Genomic DNA, 19,369 nt, shown 5'->3' on the forward strand with positions numbered 1-19,369 from the left:
ACAACTACGCTCTCTACCCAAAGATATTAAGCTTTACAAGTCATTACTGCACGATCCAACTCAGAATAGAAACATCAATAGCCTTGTGTGTCAAATGTCATTAATAATTATAGAAATATACTATTTGCTAGAAACCTTTTTGCATATCAAAAACGATTTTTTTATTTTGTCTGATTTTCACATAAGATGTACATACAAAAGTTTTAATTGGTTTGAATTAACAACAGTGACGTCTCAATATGGCGCTATATCGCTCCCATTCTCAGTTGGATCGTCTAGGAAATATCTTCGAGTACTACTGTAGCTACAGCTCAAGGCTACGGGCGCCAGTCTAACTGTTCGCATTAGATATAAGGCACTCGAATGTTCCGCAATCACTGATCACAACACAGCTCCAACTAGTGCTTAATACACGCATATAAAGGTACGCGCACACTTGCTCACGCTCACGCAACTTTGTACAAAATAGCGAAAGTAGAATGTTACCTTTATCGAGTGGCGCGTGCTAAGTATCGTACACTTGAACAACAATGTTATTGAATTTTAATAAAGGCCCGCGTAAACAAGCGTTAGTAGAACTTGTCGCGTGTGTTGCGTCAGTACGCGTGGTAAGAGTCCATGTACACTAGCACTATTCTTAACACCAGTTGATAAGAGCGTGTCGCCCAAGAGTCCATGTAGACTATCACTAAGTTCATACTTGTTGTATACAGCGTTGCACGCGTTGCATATATCCACGTAGACCAGCACTACTATTAAAACCACTTGACAGTGAGACTTGAGAGTGTGACGCCCGGCCTGTAAAAGTACATGATTATTAATTAATACAGTTCATAAGTTGAAAATGTAGTTACTAATAGTTACGTGGTGCTTAATTACGCATCACGTTAGTGTTTACCAGTTGACCTTACAGGGCAATACTTTGGGATTATGATTACGATACAAATATTACGTAAAATTAGAATAGAGGAAACGAATTTCCGAACTGGCTGTAAATGGTGAAACTATTTTATAACCAAAGTGTGTCTTATCTATACTAATATTATAAAGTTGGAGAGTTTGTTTGTTTGAACCGCTAATCTCAGGAACTGCTGGTCCGATTTGAAAAATTCTTTCGGTGTCGGATAGCCCATTCACCGAGGAAGGTTATAGGCTAAATATCATCACCCTAGGACCAACGGGAGTGAAGCCACACAGGTGCAGCTAGTTGACTATATGTGAGTACTAGGCTTCCGCCCACGACTTTGTACGTGCAACCCGTTTTTCCCCGTTCCCGCAAGAATTTCGGGAAATCCTTTCTTAGCGGATGTCTACGTCCTAACATCTACCTGCATGCCAAATTTCAGCCCGATACGTCCAGTGGTATATATTGTGATATATATATATAGTGGTGTACTCACGCTCAGCTGGGCGGGCGCGGCGCGCGCTGGCGGCGGTGTCGTGCACATGCGCAGCACGCGTCGCCGCGCCGCCGCCGCGCGCACGCCGCGCGGTTGCAGCGCTTGCGGACGCACGTCACTTCGCCGTCCTGGATACAACAGTTGGTTAAATATTGAGCGTACTATATAATACGACATGCAAATTTTAAATTTTTTATGAATGCACAAATTTCATGAAACTACATGCTTACGAGCAAGATTACATAGGTTTAAAAAGTCAATAGACATTTTTAAAGAAAATAAATAATTTTTGAAAAATAGTCAATTTCGTACGATAGAATCGGAGTGATTTAAAATTATCGATTCGAGCTGAATTAACTTTTTTATTCTAAATTAAATTGACTTATTGGATAGTGGACAGTAAAAGGGTGGGACTCGAAGGACCAATAGCCACATTGATACATAATATATGAATACATAGTAATGTTTGTCACCTTGCAGCGGCAGGTGACGCAGCGCTGCTCGCCGTGCGAGTGTATGGAGGGGTGCACCTCCTTGCCGTTGGGCAGCGGCCCGTCGGGGAACTTGCAGCCGCCCTCCGCCAGGATCTCCTCCGCAGTGCGCGGCGCGCCTTGGTCTTTGGGCGTTTCTTCTTCCGCTTTCTTTGCTTTCACCTGGGGATTCAATGTTTGTATGATAGTTAAGTCAAGTTTTGCTACCTGGAGGGTTTATAAGTGGACGAAATAAGTATATTATTTTCAAAAAGGAGATCAAATAAATACATATTTAATAATTGACACTTTTACAAAAAAAAAATATTCTTAAAATATTATTAATGCACGGATTCATATAAGCTTATTTTAATACCTAATGGGCTAATGATAACTAGTTTCACTACTTCTAAAATCGGTTGTTTCGCTTATTTGTCAGCAAAAAAGTCTAAGTCGTATAAAATAAAAAAGAAAAATTTTAAAGCGATAAAACAGGACCCAAAAAGTCACATTTAATAAACATCTGGTGAAGCTACTCTTCATAAATTTGCGGCAACCAAAATAGTGATAATTCAATTCTTACCTCAGGACAGACCCTACAACAGGACTTCTTATCCGGTCGATACGCGTCCTTCTCCGCACACCGCAGCGGGGGACACTTGACCCGGGGACACTTGACCTGCCGCGTCGCGAACTCGCACGTGCAGACCGCGCACGTGTCGTACCCGCCGGGCACGAGGTACGGGTGCCACGAGGAGCCCGGCGCGTGGTACTGCCCCGCTAGGTGGCAGCCGTGGGATTCGTTCCAGACAGCTGTTGTTGAGTCTGGAAGGTGGTGGTTTAATGTAAGATAGGAAATTACAAGTAATAATATATGATGTTGTGAGGTCTGGTTGTTTGTTTTATTTAGGGATTTTTTTTTCATATCTTTTTTTAGGGTTTTAACTGGAGATTATGAAAGTTCATCAGTAATTATGTCCCTTTTGGAAATCTCTTCACAACTGTACAACACGCATAGAAGCGTCAAACAGCGCAACATCGAGTAGAAACGTACCTACTAGCGCGCGTTCAAGCGAGCGTTCAGCACCCAGAAACGTCACTTCTAACGCACGCAGTACGCAAAGAAACATCACGACGAGTGTGCCGATACGTGTGCATACAGCAACGTTAGAAGCGTCCCGAGTGCACCCTCGTGTATTGATGCAGCACAACTAACTAATAAAGCGTAACTCACTGGTGCAGATGGGGCAGCACTGGCCGGGCGGCAGCAGCGTGGGCGCGGCGCAGGGCGCGGGCGGGCAGCGCACCGGGTCGCAGCGCAGCGCGCCCTGCACGCACCCGCACATGTGGCACGACTGGGGACAAACAACATATATTAATACAAAAAAAGCGGGTGGGTCGACACGTGTCAGAAGTGAAACTTTTATGCCAAGATTCAAAGATACCAAAAGGGACGAGCACACGTGTCAGAAAACTTTTTTGGCAAGATTCAAAGATACCAAAATCGTCGTCTTACTACATGACGTGGCGGTATTGCCATGACGCGACCTTGAAATGTTACTCTCAACGCACCGTAAGAAGTTTCACTTCAAAAAGGTTTTTTTTTTTCACAATTACAGAGACTTTTCGGAAACGGCTATACGTATGAGAACAAAAGCAATAATTTCAGTTCAAAATGGTTCAAATCAGTGTCATGATTCAAATTAAAACCAACTATCACGACTCCTACCACTACATCAAGTACCCTACCTCAGTCGCCATCCATTGCGCGCCGTCCTCATAGGAGCGTCCCGCGTAGAAGCAGGAAGCAGTATTGGATAGCGAGTTGTCGGGCGGCACGTTGACGTGTGTGGGCGGGTAGTTGGCGCTCAGCTCGTTGTCCACTGTGTACGGGACGGACGGCAGACATGATGGTGGCACGCTTATCTAGAAAAAATGTTCAAGTGTGAACATTATTGTGGGTAGTTTGTATTTTTTTTTTTTCGTAAAATATATTCGCTTCGCGATACTGCTATAAATAGTACATCGCACAGATCAAGATTTTTAATAGCTACAAAAAATTAACTCACCTCATCATAAACATCTTGAAGCATGAAAAAAATATTTTTGTTTAAAATTTTTGGTCTTATCAATCGTAATCAACGTTTAATAAAGGTTAATATAAAGTTAAAAGAAGTGAACTTAGTAGCCATAAAAATAATCACTTACAAAAAAGCATTTATAATATTTATGCGACATCTAAAAGATGTACAACTATTTTTTTTTAGACGTAGAACATTTCCCTCACCTGAGGTAACCGCGTGCGCATAAACTCAGTGCCATTATCCGCAGCCCGTATATTCAAGTAGGCAGCACCAGCGTGTAAAGCCGCAAGTTCTGAGGGACTCGGCTCCAGGATAGACCCTTCAGAGCCTGAAAGTGCTCGAGGTCCAGTACTGCCGATAGCGTGACCTTCGAGCCAAGATGACCAGGCGCTATTGTAACCGTTTACGAACACCTGAAATAAAGTATTGGGGTTGAATTGACTCATTTTTCGCATTTAATGATCGTTAACGTTATAATATGTCATCTTTCGATATATCCAAATTCTCTTTCAACATAATATGTATTTTACAATCAAAATAAAGTCGTTTGTTATCACAAATTTTTTGGTCGGGAAATTTTCAGATTAAATTTTCATTTATCATACGTGTCACGTAAGTGTCCAATCTTTTTTTAAATCTCAAAGTGACAGACTTCTATTAAGTTTGTTGGATGGATATTCAGTTCTCCTGATGAAAAAGGACACAGTGATAAACGTATACTTAAAAATAGCACAAAGGCTATTCACAGAGATTAGGCAAACTCCAAATTAAGTAAATATTCAAAAGTCACTCACTTCATAATTAATCCCACACAATGCATCCACAGATACCCAGGCTAACCCAGCTACTGGTGTAGCAGAAGGTGGAAGACGAGCATCAGTCCTCCGCAGTAGCGCTGGTCCAGATCCCGCAGCATCTGGTAGAGAACGGGAGAGCAGTCGTCCTCGGAGGAGAGGTGGACCTAGATAAAATAATAATGATAAGTAAAATGGCTAATGATGATGAAAGATCGCTGTATCCGTTTGCTAATCTTAAGATAAATTTTGTAATGTTGTTGGCTGTGTTTTTTGCAATAAATTTATTTTCTTTCTTTTTCTTTCAAAGATAGAAGAGAGAAAAAACAAAACATTAGATGAAAAAAACACGTGAACGTGAAATTGTTATAGCTGGTAAAAGGTAAATTGCTAAACAGAATACCTAATATTATATAGATGATATAGACACTGAGCAGAGCAATAAAAATTCTTAATACAGTAGTAAATGTGTTATCAGCAGATAAAATTATACAATTTTATAAGTCTTATTAAACGAAAAAAAAAGTATGAAAGAAAATAGACGAATGCGAAAAGCACAAACAGCTATACGAAGTGAGATTTGTTACGTATGTACTTACTTAATTACTAATAAAAAATACAATAAAAAAATAACAATAGCATATTATGTATAAAAATGCATTACATTAACATTAATTTATTACATTTTATTGATATTGATATGATTGATAATTTTAATGAAATGCGAATCACGACTATAATATTATCCAATTATGATACTATTATACAATAACTTACCAGTATCAGATCCAATATGTACTGCAAGTTGGTCCTCATAAAGCGGAGGGAATATTCTAGCACTTGGTCGAGCCAGTACTCCCATCCGAGTATCCAATATTTCAACTTGAGAATGACGTTTTCCTTGCTCTTCTACAAGAGTTATCTTTGGATCTGTGAGGCCGAGATTGTCTATCTGTAAAATAGCAATATGACTTTGAATTATTTTTTTCTACATATTAAATGCGCAATACCGCGCCTTCATAGAGAAAACATTAACTTCAAATTGTAATCAAGGATCAGTATTTTTTCAGATTTTATAAATAATAGATTTTATAAAAAAATATATAGCGCATTATGGCTGAAGTCAGGAAAAATCACTTATTGTAGACACGACGCACGATGAAGACTTTCCACTGAGAGAACTAACTTTTGCCTTTCCTAAGCTAAAGATTTTAACCGCCCAATTACTATTGAAACTTACTTGTATATCATACACCAGGGAACCTTCCTTGTCAATATACAGCAATGCCAATCCTTCTGGTACAGGCGCAGCAGGTAATCTCTCAGCTATCAGTGGTGCGTGGAACACTTCACACGCCGCACGTTGTCGCACCGCTCCTGATATACGACGTTCCGGACTATTCAGACTTTCTACTGAGAGTAATAGCCTGCCTCTGGCTAACGATCTTAACTCCGCTGCAGATACTGGTGTGGACACTTCTATGACGTTGAACTCGTAGCTTGGCTTGTTCATTTTCTGGATCTGGAAGGCGAATTGGTAGACAAAAGTTTTTGACAGTGAAATCTTTTTAATTTTACGCCTATCATAAACAGCACTTATAGTAAGGTGCATTTTGATTGAGAAATTATAGTAATTTTTGATAGGAAAATCAAAAAGATTTGATTGATAGCATACATAATACATATAAAATTAAAGAAACGTAACGTTGTAACGTAAAGAAACGTTGATATTGTGAAAGACACAGCGTTATACAAAGACAAAGGTCAAATACAATCAAGGCGCCACTTCCGCCACGCCAGTTCAGTACATGTCCACCAAACTCACCTCATCAATGATAGTCTGGTTCTTCTCCGGTAGAGTCAGCAGAACACGTATCGCCTGTTCCCTCGAGCCGGGTTTGAACACCCCATTGAACACAATCGCTAGGTGCAGGCTAGGAGCAGCTCCAGCCGCGCCTGTGACTACAGCAGTACCGCCCCACCAGCCCTCCTCCTGTCCCGGCACGCGGTAGTCGTCGCACGCGCCGTTACCAATGGATAGCGGCGCGTGTTCGGGCTCGAGGAGAGATGTGAACATCTCTGTTGATAGTGCTGGGTATCTGTGAAATGATTTTGATTGTGTAATTTATACTTCAAGTTAATTGTTAACTAATTTTACTTCTAATATACATCGGTAGATAAACGAAAATCCTTTCGAAGTAGTTTTATTGATAACGGGTGAATCGATAAATTAATATTTTTGAAGCGAAATTTTTTAATTACACCTGTGATTACACACAAAATATTAGAGAATACGTTATATGGAATGCACACCACAGTATGGAATTGCAATAAATTATTTAAAAATAAAAGTTGGAAGTCTAGTTAAATATCTAATACTAGGAAAAACATCAAACAATTTGATGGAGGTATATCCCATGAATAATGATAGGAATTAATTAACGAGGTTCCACTTGAGTGAATTTCCACTGTAAATATTTGTAAAATAAATAGCTTCGTCTAGACTAACTGCTAATGAAGCCAAGTGAGTTTCCGTTATTAATCATACGGTTAATTTAATACGAACAATGAGGCTCGTAGCAATATCCTTGAAACAATATTGCAAGGTTAATTCTTCTGCATCGGAATTGGGTTCTGATTGCGCCTATTTATCAACATGATGTAAGTTACCTAGTTTGATATTTTGATTCAGATGCTAATTTCATTCTAGCTAGAATACATTTCCATTGTATAACCCTATAAAAATAAATAAATAAATAATACCTACGTAAAAATAAACTTTAGGTACGATACCATTTTAACTGATGAAAAAAAGAGAAATATTGAGATAAATGCTAACAGATCAGATACTTTGTCTCTTATAAAGTTCAATTCTACTTAAAAACATGACACTAAGAAACCCGGATAGTAAAGTTAATTTGTATGAATAGTGTTTGAAAGCTGCAAAAGAAGATTAGAGTCCGATTTCAGTTAATTGTATGCGCACTTCCCGACTGGTTTAATGTAGTTTTAAGCGCCCATACGCATTCACTAATAACACAGTATCGAAGTGAATCCATTCTAGCTTCATTACCATACAGCAATATTTCACAGAATTATATTAAAGGAATAGCGGCTTAGGTGCAAATGGGCCATACGCCGGTATCGCAAGCAATTGTAATGCATCGGAAACATTGCTGCATATAAAGCTGCATTACGCTTCATGAAAGCGCTCATATAAACTCTACTTTACGACTATACTCTCGGCTCTTACAAGACTTGAATATATAGACTCTAAATTTAACACAATTTAAATCTTTAGCGCGCGATAAAGCCCTGAGGTATTTACTAGTTGCTGATTATATTATAATAATGATGTTTTCATTTTGTGAAAATATAGTTATAGATTTTGTATAAAAAACACAAAATACAAGAGGTTCAAACGAAATAAGATGTTGTAGTTAATGTCATAGAGTCGTAGGCTATCCAAGGCTTAAACCTTGGATAGTTCAATGGTTCAGTCTTTTCTATTAGCACAAATAAACAAAATAAATATTTCTCTTACCTGCTAATCCGCCCACTGAGCGCACTATCCATAGAATTATTCCTCTCATCTCCCCATATGAGGGCCACGTAGAGAGAGCCTTCTCTTAACAAGCGCTTGTACTCTCGTGGTACTCTGCGCCACACACCACATAGCTAGAAAAGGTATATACTTAGTATAATAATGTTTAATGACCAATTAGCATATTTTATACAGAAAAGAAAGGATAAGTCACACCTTAGATAATATTGTAATACCAAAATGAAAAAAACAAAATTTAATGGAACTATGAAAAAGAAGACTGGATAATGAAGCGAAACAAAAACATTGTTACTGTAAATTGAGGGGATACATAAAGAAGAAAAAAATATGTTAATGGAAATAAAACAAATGCTAAGCTATTTCTATAGATCAGAAACTTAAAAGCTTTTTGACTCAACTCAAACTTACCTTATCCGTTTTATCTTCATAAGTAGCATGTATACCCGGCGACTTCTTCAAAGGGTGCTCCAAAAGCATACGTCCTCCTCTATCCAAAAAGGCCAGAGCTCTCGGCTGATTGGCCATAGACGGTCCCAATAGGACAGACCAGAAGAGATGGCGGCGTCGAAACGTGAAGCGGGCTGTAGCAACCCCAGCCGCTACAGGCACGCCTGTCATGTCATCGCGCCGAATGCAGAGAGGGGACCTACCCGTTAAGAGTGCCCCAAAATCTGTAATGCATTTTGAAATAATATGTCTTACAAACAGCTCGCATAGAAACAAAACTAAATATTTGCAGAAATAGAATGATGAATCAACAGTGGGAATTTGGTTATTGATAAAATAATCATTAGAATCGAATGATAACTAGAAAAGATAAAACAATATCCCAGAAATAATAGATAATAATCTATCAAATAGAAATAGTAATTTACTGCATTGCTATTTAAAGTAATATGATTCATACCTACCAAAACAGATAGATATACTTAGGCATATGAAAACTTGAGTAAATACGTACGTTTCATGCTCAATTCTTCTTCTTCTTGTCCAATTACGATGGTAGGACTATCTTCTTGGACAATATCGGGAGCTAAAACAAAACACCAACATTGATTTAATAATAATCAAGCAGACTACAAACAAGTAAATTAATCAAGGTAATATTGCCATGAATACTCAAGCCAACTGATATGGATGGAGGTAATAAATTAATTAGTGCATACGTGCATTTGCTCTGAATAGATTTATCTAATCTTTCATTAATATTTATTGCATTTGCCTAAGAATTTTACTTTACATTGTAAGTGCTTTCTTTGGCACACATAAAGCAAACCAAAAGGCTTAGAAAACAAGATCTTTCAGTTAATTGACTAAAGTCTGCGAGAAGAATAGGGGCCGATTGGTGAGACCTTCCTGACCTCACTGTTCTGTTTGATTGGATGAAGTTTCATTCAATCGTATCAGAATCATCTGACGTCTAGACGGCGACATAAAAATTAATATTCTACATCGCTTTCTTATAAAAATACAGCATTCATATACTTTTCATTAATTCATGGCATTCACCTCAATCATTGCTTCATATCAATCGCTTGCGAGTATAAAAAATAATTTATTAGTAATAATATATAATATTTCAATGACGCATAAATTATAATTAGTTACTTTATACTTTTCAAACACAATCGACTAAAATGTGTTCCCCGACGAGTACAATTTGGAGGTCTTCAATAGGAGAGTGAACAGGTACATTTTAGGGAAGCGCGCTCCATCTTAGGCCACATCTCAGCTTACCATCAGGCAAGATTGTGGCCAAGCGCTCCTCTATTGTACAACTTATTGTACTTCTTATATTATGTCATACAGTATGAAAATTGTTGTACACATATAGAAACGATTATTTTGTGGATAAATTACAACATTATCAAATTTATTATAAGCCTACCATTGATCCGAAAGTGCCTTAAATAACTACTGCTCAAATATAAATGCTACAATTTGAATTTATTGTCTTTATAAATTTATCCAGAAGCAGTTACAGCCAGTCGGCATAATAAATAATTTATTAATTCTAATAAATACGGTTTCACGCCTTGCTTAAACACTGCTATCTCTACGACACACTTCTGAATAAGGATAGATACGTTGCATCTTTGGCTATAAATTATAGACGCAGTAAATCCTCTTATCGTACCTGATTATGCCCTCTGTGATGTGTTAAACAAGCAATTTCCACACTAACTTTGGTAAACATTATTACGAGTGGACTTGTTTGCGCAATCAAATCTCGAGGCAGATTATGATTTACTAGTGCAGGGTGGCGCCAATATATTTATAACAATCTGTGTATTCATTTAATGTTTAAGACATGCTCAGATTTATAACGAAGTGGCGCCAATACAACGTCACAATATGCGTCCTATACGTATTACTCATAGTATTCTTGTGTTCATAATATAGTAGATTTCATATCCTTCATTTTAATTTTTAGTTTCAACTACAGCTTTCTATGCAAGGATATTATGTTTTTTTTTTTTTTGTTAGAATAGCTGTTCAAATGGGGGATGAAATTTCAAGATATGCAATGAGGTATCGGATGATAGGCGTCGGTACTCTACATTCTTCTTTTCTGAACGGTTTGAGATGTGAGCGACGGCGCCGAGCCGACACCTTTGACTCGACCGAGCGCGACACGGCGCGGCGCCGCACTTTGCGTTTGTGTGCGCAATGAATATTTATGCGCATTCACACACACAATAGACGGAGAAAATCCACTCCACTCAAGGTGTCACAGAACGTTTCCACTCGTTAATGTCATTTAACGTAAATTTAAACTTTTGAAAGCAGCCTTGAGTGTACAGACGTGACGTGACTAGAGCGGAGACGAGTTCATTCCCAGTCCAGTCGCGGTCTAACGTCTTTGGGCCTCTTCGACGCGGCGAGTTTTCCAATCGTATGATGTAACCCGGCGCCGTATTGACGACCGATACCATGAATAGACCGGCATACACGACACTTACGATAATACATAATTCATTCTAGAGTAATGTGTAAAAAAAGCCAGTCTCTTACGTTATGGGTGCTATTCGCAATTCCAAGAATGTATACCAAGATTCAGCTCTGTCATACTGATAACTAATCCTCAATCTTACATTGTTGGTGTAAATCTCGTGAATCTACATCACGCCTTTTTAACAACACACTAAATCATATAAGTTAAAAGATAACACTAAGTAAAGAGAATTTTATCGTTTAACTTTATAAAAACCGAAACAAAATTGACAACTGACGTTTAATCTTGTTCAAAAGTTTATGATACATTTTTATCTTAGTGTGTCGTAACTAAGCTAATTGTAATATTTATAGCAAGGCCTCGGCATTGGATATGAACGTCAAAAATGCAATGAAATTGGAAAGCGCCTTGGCATGTGTACAGTGTCCGATGTTTGTGTTCGTCTTTCGGATGTTTTCTGAAGAGACATTTGAAAATAATATTATAACCCTTTTTGATGTGATAAGAAGTCGCATTCGTGAAATAAAGACAAAAGGGAATAGCAGAACTTACTAACAATAAAATTCGTGTATAGGTTATTAAATTTATTCATAACATTAAATTAATAATACCGTGTATCCTTTTGGCTTAGCAAAACAGTTGGGTTATAAAAAATAAGCTAATATCTATATTATTTCTATTAAAGTTATTTTGGGAGGAAAATGATTGGCATGGAATACACTCTATGCGTCATTCGTCATAGCAAATATATACTAGGTAATAATAATTGAATTATTGTGGGGGTAGAATTAATTAAAGTCAAAAAATGGTTTTGAATATTTTTAAAGAAATGACAAGGTATTAATTATAGTAGAGCCAATTTAATAGGCAACATTTGACGTCTATCAATTTTATCTTCATAGGGTGGTAACCTGCTTAAAAACATCGATTAAAGTGAATTAATCGATACGGACTTGAAACATTTGTCAATCGAACTTGAAACACATGTCAATTAATTTTTATTCCCAAGTAATCAATGCATTCGATTCTAGATGTCAGATTTCGATTTTTAGAGTAACGTCTCTGGTATTTAAAAAGAAAAAAGGTTTATTGACACAAAATTGGAGCGACGTCAGTTCTTTAAATCAGAAATTGTTTATTATGTTTAGAATGGTTTATCGGTAAAATCAAATCCTAAAATTACTGGTATCGGTCATTATTATTATAAATATGTAATCGTAATTGAAAAAAGTTAAACAAATGTGCAGTTCTAACAAAACGAACTATCATGTTATTCTATGTCGTGGTTACTAGGTTACGTTGTTGAATTTTGTTGAACTGTCAAATGTTGCCTATTAAAATGGCTCTACTATAATGTTACTTTACATACTAAAAATGTTTTGAAATACTTTCTCGATAACATTTCTCTTATAAAGCATTATTATCAATAAATCTCAATTATTAAACGCTTGACCTAAATGCGTTCACAATGCAAACTGAAGATACAATAATTGTATTGTTTCCATTCAGAGCAGATACTCATTGTTTTTTACTTAAACAATTTATGAGTAAAGAGTAGGTATAAGTCATATTATATACATAAAGTAATATGCAGTTTGGATTTGCAGAAATTACCTTATGCCTCTAGGGTTCAAAAATAGACTATCGCGTATCAAAGGAAATTTCTATGGAAACAAGATGTTTCGCAGCAGTAAAAAATTACACTATATATATATATATAAATTTTTAGTCTCGTAACTAATCTACCCAGTTAAAAATTGTACCAACTTATCAGCAACTTGACCCGTTGTTTGTTTCTAAACGTAAAAAAGAATGCATTATACCTTGCCTATTATCAATATGCAATTGTATCTAGATGGCATGTAAATTTTTAATTCAATTACTTTTAATTGACTTACATTTGAAACTGGTTATAACGAACATACCTCCGCATAACATAAACAATCAGAATATTATTAACACATAATTATCACTGTCAGCCGTAATTTACAAAGTTCAGCTCAAAGTCTAATTGGCACAGTGAATTGTAAGGATTCCACGTAACTGCAACCAAAGCATTGTGATTTGTAACCGCGCGTTATTTCATTGAAGCTGTCAACAATGACACGATATGGGCTACGCTTATTGCGTGTGCATTACCGGCTTGTTTGCAGTCGGCTTGCATTAATTTATAGCTAACGTATATTTTGCAGTGATTATGGCGAAGAATGTTGGAAGGCGCGGTCTTATTGTTGTAGATAGGCACGCCGCAGCGTTCGTGTCTGCACACACGCCCTCATATCTGTCGCTATGAGAATGCAATGAACGTTGGCTCAGTTTCAATGTCCATTTCCATAAAATATAATTCCATCCCGATGCTCTGGATGTGCTGATGTTAATGTTTTCGTGTAATAAAATATTAACGCACTCTAATGTTCGTTGTGCATTCGCACAGAGCGACCCACGTTTTTGAGCGACAGCAATGATCGACATACTCCCACGCGTTACATGTACCGCGGGCGGAAACCATGTTGGTAGGTACAATACCGACGAATGCGCAAATTCAATGTTCAATAAAACGGTTGTAAGTACGTGCTTTCGAAAGATATACCCACATCAGAAAATCCATGTTCACGCCCGCGTGTTCCATGTAAGGTGGCAATGAACGAGGTATTGTACGGCCGCTGGTATTTCTGCGGCTGCCTATGCAACGCCGTTTACGGAAGAGCGCTTACCCAAAAAAGTAGAACAACAAACCACGTCCGCGCTGTTTACAAGACGTGCAACACTTCGACCGCATTGTCCTTCGGTGAAACGCTAGCAATTTGCATTTAACGCCTACAAGCCTTGAGCCAAGTGGAACCGTTGTTGTCTCGGTAACCGAGGGCCATTTTCTTTTATTACTAAACTAAGTGCGTGTAGTCTCTGAAGAAAGCTCTTAGTTATATCGGTAGCTCTTTATAGCTTTACCAGTACCTTAGCGGTAACAATTTCATTTAATTTTCCTTAAAATTCATTTGTTTTAAAGAATTTTTTAACATTATATTGTGAGGTGAGTGAAATAAAATGCAAAATTGTCTCAATGAGATCTGAACTAAAAATTGCTATATCTAGGTATACCTACATGGTATTTTGCAAAATATGTCTATTCATGAAAATAAATGCAATACAAAAATTACATTAAATCCTAAGTTACCTTGATAATTTATTAATTTCAGTTAAAAAAGTATTTGAGTAACTGTACAAAATTACGATACCTATATAATTAACAATGTATTTGTATCGACAACACGATGCGAATACAACAGCCGATCGCCTGATAATAAAGAAAATGGTGTGAACGAGGTCTATTGGCGAATGACATATCAAATTGCAAAGTAGACAACGAGTAAAGGTATATAAATGTAGTAAGGTAGCAATCAAGTCTGGTCTTTACTTCTAGTTCGTTAAGGTTTATTTCAGCCGGCCAATTTATCTAGATGTTACCTTTAATGTGTGAATACATTGTAAATCGAACAGCGAGGACGCGCACTGAGATCAAAGGCGATCCGTTCTGAATATACAAGTCGAATACACTCTACAAGTATATATCGAATGACTAACGTTCCTACACACAATTGTAGAAAACTTTTTAAAGTGAAAAGATACAACTGATCGTATCAATTATCTTTAGAAAAACAACATGAAATAAATGATTAAAATATGAAAATATCAACTTGGTATGAGTAATATCTTCGTAAAAGAAAAAATCCTTGTGTATGTGATTATAATTTGCTACATCAAAATGAAAAGCAAGAAATATAATGTGATTAATAACTACATGGAAACAGATAAACGATTTCTAAGAAATGTAGTCGTAGAATCAAGATTAAAGTATATTATTCTTTATTAAATAATTACATCCAAGAATATATGTGCGCAAATACATGAGGATTTGACGTTGATGAACTACTTTTACTAATTTGAAAGCGAGATCATATATTTTTTTATTTTTCCGAAGAAATCCTGTAATTATTACCTACAATGACAATTTATATTTTAACGTTTCTATTTCCTTCCTTTTCATTTTGGCATAGTAAATACTGAATTTAAATCGAGGAAGGAAGAAAAATAATCCTTTTTTGACAACTAAGATGCTGTGGATTTCAACCAGTCAATCATAAAGGAAAAAACGCGATGATGTATTTACCCCATATAGAGGTACTTACTGGAATTACTTTTTTGTTTCGTCGGCATAATTCACTTTATAAAAAGGTGCCCTTTAGAATGAACTCACGTCATCCATCGGACTAATTACGTCTATTAATCATGGTTTCATCTTACAATAAAATTAAATGCTTTCTCGTTTTTTTAATGTCTCTCACTTTATTATTGTGAAATCCGAATCATAGAGATTGCAAAATATTGGATTTTTATAACTTTGGTACTTATTTGAGTCATTAAAAACATATCGATAAAATATGGTATAACTAATAACGCTGATATATATTTACCTAATTGAAAACTACTAAATCCTCAGTAGATACAATTTTACATCGGCTCATTCAACGTCACTTGACGCGTCAACTAAAGATATAAATCGATTGGATATCGTCCCTTCCGTGATGATTGAAACGGGGAAACAGGAATAAACAAGTAACTGTAAATGTTAACTATCTATAACCTTGATCTCGGCACGAACAAAATTTTAATTGCAATAAACAATAATAGATACCAAGCCCCAGTTCATGGATTGGTTGTGAATGCTGATCATTGTGGGGAAGCCATGTGGCCGCCGGGCTATGGCGCCAGTCTGACCATGAATTGTAAGATACCAAAGGTTGAAGGTCTTCATCCCTGACCTTTGCTTCGATTTTTAGAAATGGACATAATTACAACCACAGAAAAGTATATAGATAATGCAATCTTAACCACAATACGTTGTAACTTCCAGACACGAGCCACGTTATAAAAAATAAGAGGAATTATTACTACTACTATTATCGACACTTCATTCATGAGTATAAATTTCATAGCCTGTGATTGTGTGACTTAGATACCGAAAGAAAAGTAACCCAGTCATGCAAGTAAATTGTTAAACTGTAATCACAATCACAGTGATCTATCGTGATATGAATGGCTTATCCACTTGACGAAGTAATTTTCCACAAATTTAATTTACATCATAAAGTTTGTAAACAAATATTTGCAAAACATTACCTAGCAATATCATAATTCTCTACAAAGCTGTAGCGCTTATAAAAGAGTTTATCTAAGATTAACGGCTTTTAAGAACAGTTTAAAAAGAAAATGTTAATATAGAAAATAGAAATATTCATATTTACGTATAAGGAATTATAATTAACAAGAAAAGCTTAAACAGAGGTCTTCATAAGTTGGGAAGGTTTAAAAACAGAACTAGAGCAATCAATGCAAAAGCTATATTAAAGTGTTAATAAAGTATGTGTAAATCTGTATTAACTCTAAATGTGGCGGCTCTAAATGTTTTGAAGGCTAGTTAGCTTTTTCTTCGAGCTACATGGTCTTAGGTCTAAGAAATAGTTCTTATAGAATCCAGAATACCATGAATGATTTACAGGATTTGTTGTGTGTTTAGGTTTTTTATTTGAAAGTCATACAGCCCCATCTTAGGTAAAAAAATTTTCTGGATGACACCGTTTTTTAAAGTTTTTAAAGAAATTCAAGAAAATGTAGAGCTCGATATAGAAAGAAATCAAAGTTATTTTATACCATTAGTTTTAAAATTTATATGAAGATTTAAAATATTATATATTATTGTAAAACCATGAAAACGCTGCGAAACGCTGTATATTATGTAACGTAAATCGTATACGTTCTTGACATTATTCTGTAACCAGATTCACATGTTTTATGAATCATAGTACAGATGCAAATACAGCGCTACTTATATCATCAAATGCAAATTGTAAGATATGTAGTATAATCCTAAAATATCGAGGTTCATTATTTTATTATTTTATGCTGTAGATAAAATGTTTATAACATATAGTAGTTATAATAAGTATGTCACTATAAGTGAATTGGTTACAAAGGCCGCAGGTCAAGCCTGTAACATCGAATCAATTGATTAGCTTGGATACTAATCGTGTTTCTTAGTTACTTCATCCAGTGCTAGGATTTATCGCTTTAATTAAATAGATTTTAATGCCTCATAAAACGGATGACCGTTTCAAGAGCACGAAAGGTACACTAATAATAGAACGTGATTCAATCATTGATAATAATGGCTCTATAAGTGTCATAATATCACGACTTGTGTGACATAGGAACAGCAACATATCAATTAACATTACAATACATTGAAGGAAACCCTGAGATTTACATAATTTTCTCTTCAAAATCTATCCATTGTCGAAGGTTTTCAATGTCAGTGTGTGTTTACTACGTATGAACGTCATGTTTTACTCATTTTCACCAATTTATATTCATATTTGTGCTAATTCTGTTAAATGTTACATTTAAATCGAAGTCAAATAGCTATATCAACACTATATTACATGTTATATAAGAACGCTGAATTAGCAAGGCAACAGCTCAACATCTACTAGCCAAGAATACACATTTAATCATACCTACTTTCAGTTTTTGTAAAAACAATAATTAATATGTAACTGTTAACAGTCCGATATTTTAATAAAAATATCAGACTTTTGATTGTTTCAATTAATGACAGACTTAGTAGTTTCATTGTTCATCTACTTCGGTCTATTAAAACCATTTGCGATGTACAGCCGGCCAATAATTTGTACGACCTCGATAGATCAGAAACCGCAAGTCATTTTATTAAACATTATAAAAGAATATTATTAAAATTTAAACAAATTAAGTAATGCAAGCATTCCAAGACCGTAAAGAATACCCAATATGTCGCATAGGCATGTAAATGTTAATAATTTCTTATTAACTTAACTTTTTTAAAGAAAATACACATTTCGCTAATATAAGTAGTTTGTTTACATAAAACTAATCACGTATATCATCAAAATGTATGTATCAAGCAGTGAGCGGTAAATTTTTCACAGAACCAAATAACAGGCGATGTTTATGAATTCCTCTCAGCACCTTACCGCACGCACGTAGTTCAATAAACATCTATGTCATCGGATCTACACTATATCTTACAAGTGCTTCCAATAATAATTACATTTGCCACTTCATATATATATGCTCTACATATTATGAAATATTGATGTGCGTAACGCACGCGGGTGAAAATGCATTATCAATAATTGTTTCAAAAGTGTTTGTTTAAAAAATATCATAATAATAAGCATACTTTCTCAAAATTATCATCTGGTCAAAATTAATGATGCATGATGTGTTTATGACTCTACCAAAATTTAGTGATTTTTATAGAGCAAATATTTTGCAAAATTTTAAAACATTAGTGCAAAATTTATTCCGATTGTAAAAGTTTATTTAAAACTGCCCTAATTATACAGATGTGACTAATAATAACGATGGTTTCCCTAAAGCACTCTTGCGATATTTATGGTCTGTTTATTGATTCTATCGATGCATTTCCGCTCATAAGAGAACAACGTGCTGGTATGTCCTGTCATATTTAACACTTTTCACGGAGTAAATATATTCCGAACACGCATATAACAATCATGAATTATTACAGTTTAAAAAGGGCTGTTTGTGGACACCGTCCATTCATATTCAAGCGGCAACAACAGATGCAGAAAATAGCAAACGATGTTCTGATCATAAAATTACGTACTAGCGAGTAAGTGCTGGCGCCACATTTCTATGAACAATAGTCGTATGGTAATAGCGTCAAACGTTCGATCATAACCTGCGCACTCGACGCACATAAATGTAAATAATAATATTTACGGATAAGTCGCTTCACTTTTGTCAATCATCTTAAATACAATATATTTGTTGAAATAAATGTTTTAAATTGAAATAAATATTTTATCTGGAATTAAATACAAGAGTGGAATAAAAGAGTAAACTTTACTTTTTAGTTTAAACTAATTGAACAATGCACATTAAACCAGTATATCTCATTTTACACGCTAACGTAATGCAAAGTGATAACCTCGTGGTGACAGAAAGACGTCATCTACAAGCAATATAATATGATTACAT

General features: G+C 35.7%; 1 protein-coding gene across 1 annotated transcript in view; it reads right to left on the reverse strand.

The window, feature by feature from the left end:
- Positions 1–661: 661 nt before the first annotated feature.
- The window catches only part of sog (chordin short gastrulation), a 54,476-nt gene continuing 35,768 nt past the window's right edge, over positions 662–19,369 (reverse strand). Inside the window, exons 4-17 of the mRNA XM_090108390.1 lie at positions 9,275–9,346; positions 8,722–8,984; positions 8,293–8,426; positions 6,574–6,847; positions 5,989–6,270; positions 5,526–5,700; positions 4,749–4,915; positions 4,158–4,367; positions 3,620–3,796; positions 3,105–3,225; positions 2,454–2,695; positions 1,874–2,053; positions 1,401–1,528; positions 662–798 (exon numbers count right to left, since the gene is read on the reverse strand). Coding sequence (XP_089964516.1) covers positions 1,403–1,528; positions 1,874–2,053; positions 2,454–2,695; positions 3,105–3,225; positions 3,620–3,796; positions 4,158–4,367; positions 4,749–4,915; positions 5,526–5,700; positions 5,989–6,270; positions 6,574–6,847; positions 8,293–8,426; positions 8,722–8,984; positions 9,275–9,346 — 2,423 coding nt within the window. The 3' untranslated portion in view covers positions 662–798; positions 1,401–1,402. The remainder of the gene's footprint in view (positions 799–1,400; positions 1,529–1,873; positions 2,054–2,453; positions 2,696–3,104; positions 3,226–3,619; positions 3,797–4,157; positions 4,368–4,748; positions 4,916–5,525; positions 5,701–5,988; positions 6,271–6,573; positions 6,848–8,292; positions 8,427–8,721; positions 8,985–9,274; positions 9,347–19,369) is intronic.

Source organism: Colias eurytheme, chromosome 13 (assembly GCF_061535395.1).
Source record: "Colias eurytheme isolate Ceu_HAF_F1 chromosome 13, ilColEury1 Martin Lab GWU primary, whole genome shotgun sequence".
In the NCBI taxonomy this organism is placed as follows: Eukaryota; Metazoa; Arthropoda; class Insecta; order Lepidoptera; family Pieridae; genus Colias; species Colias eurytheme.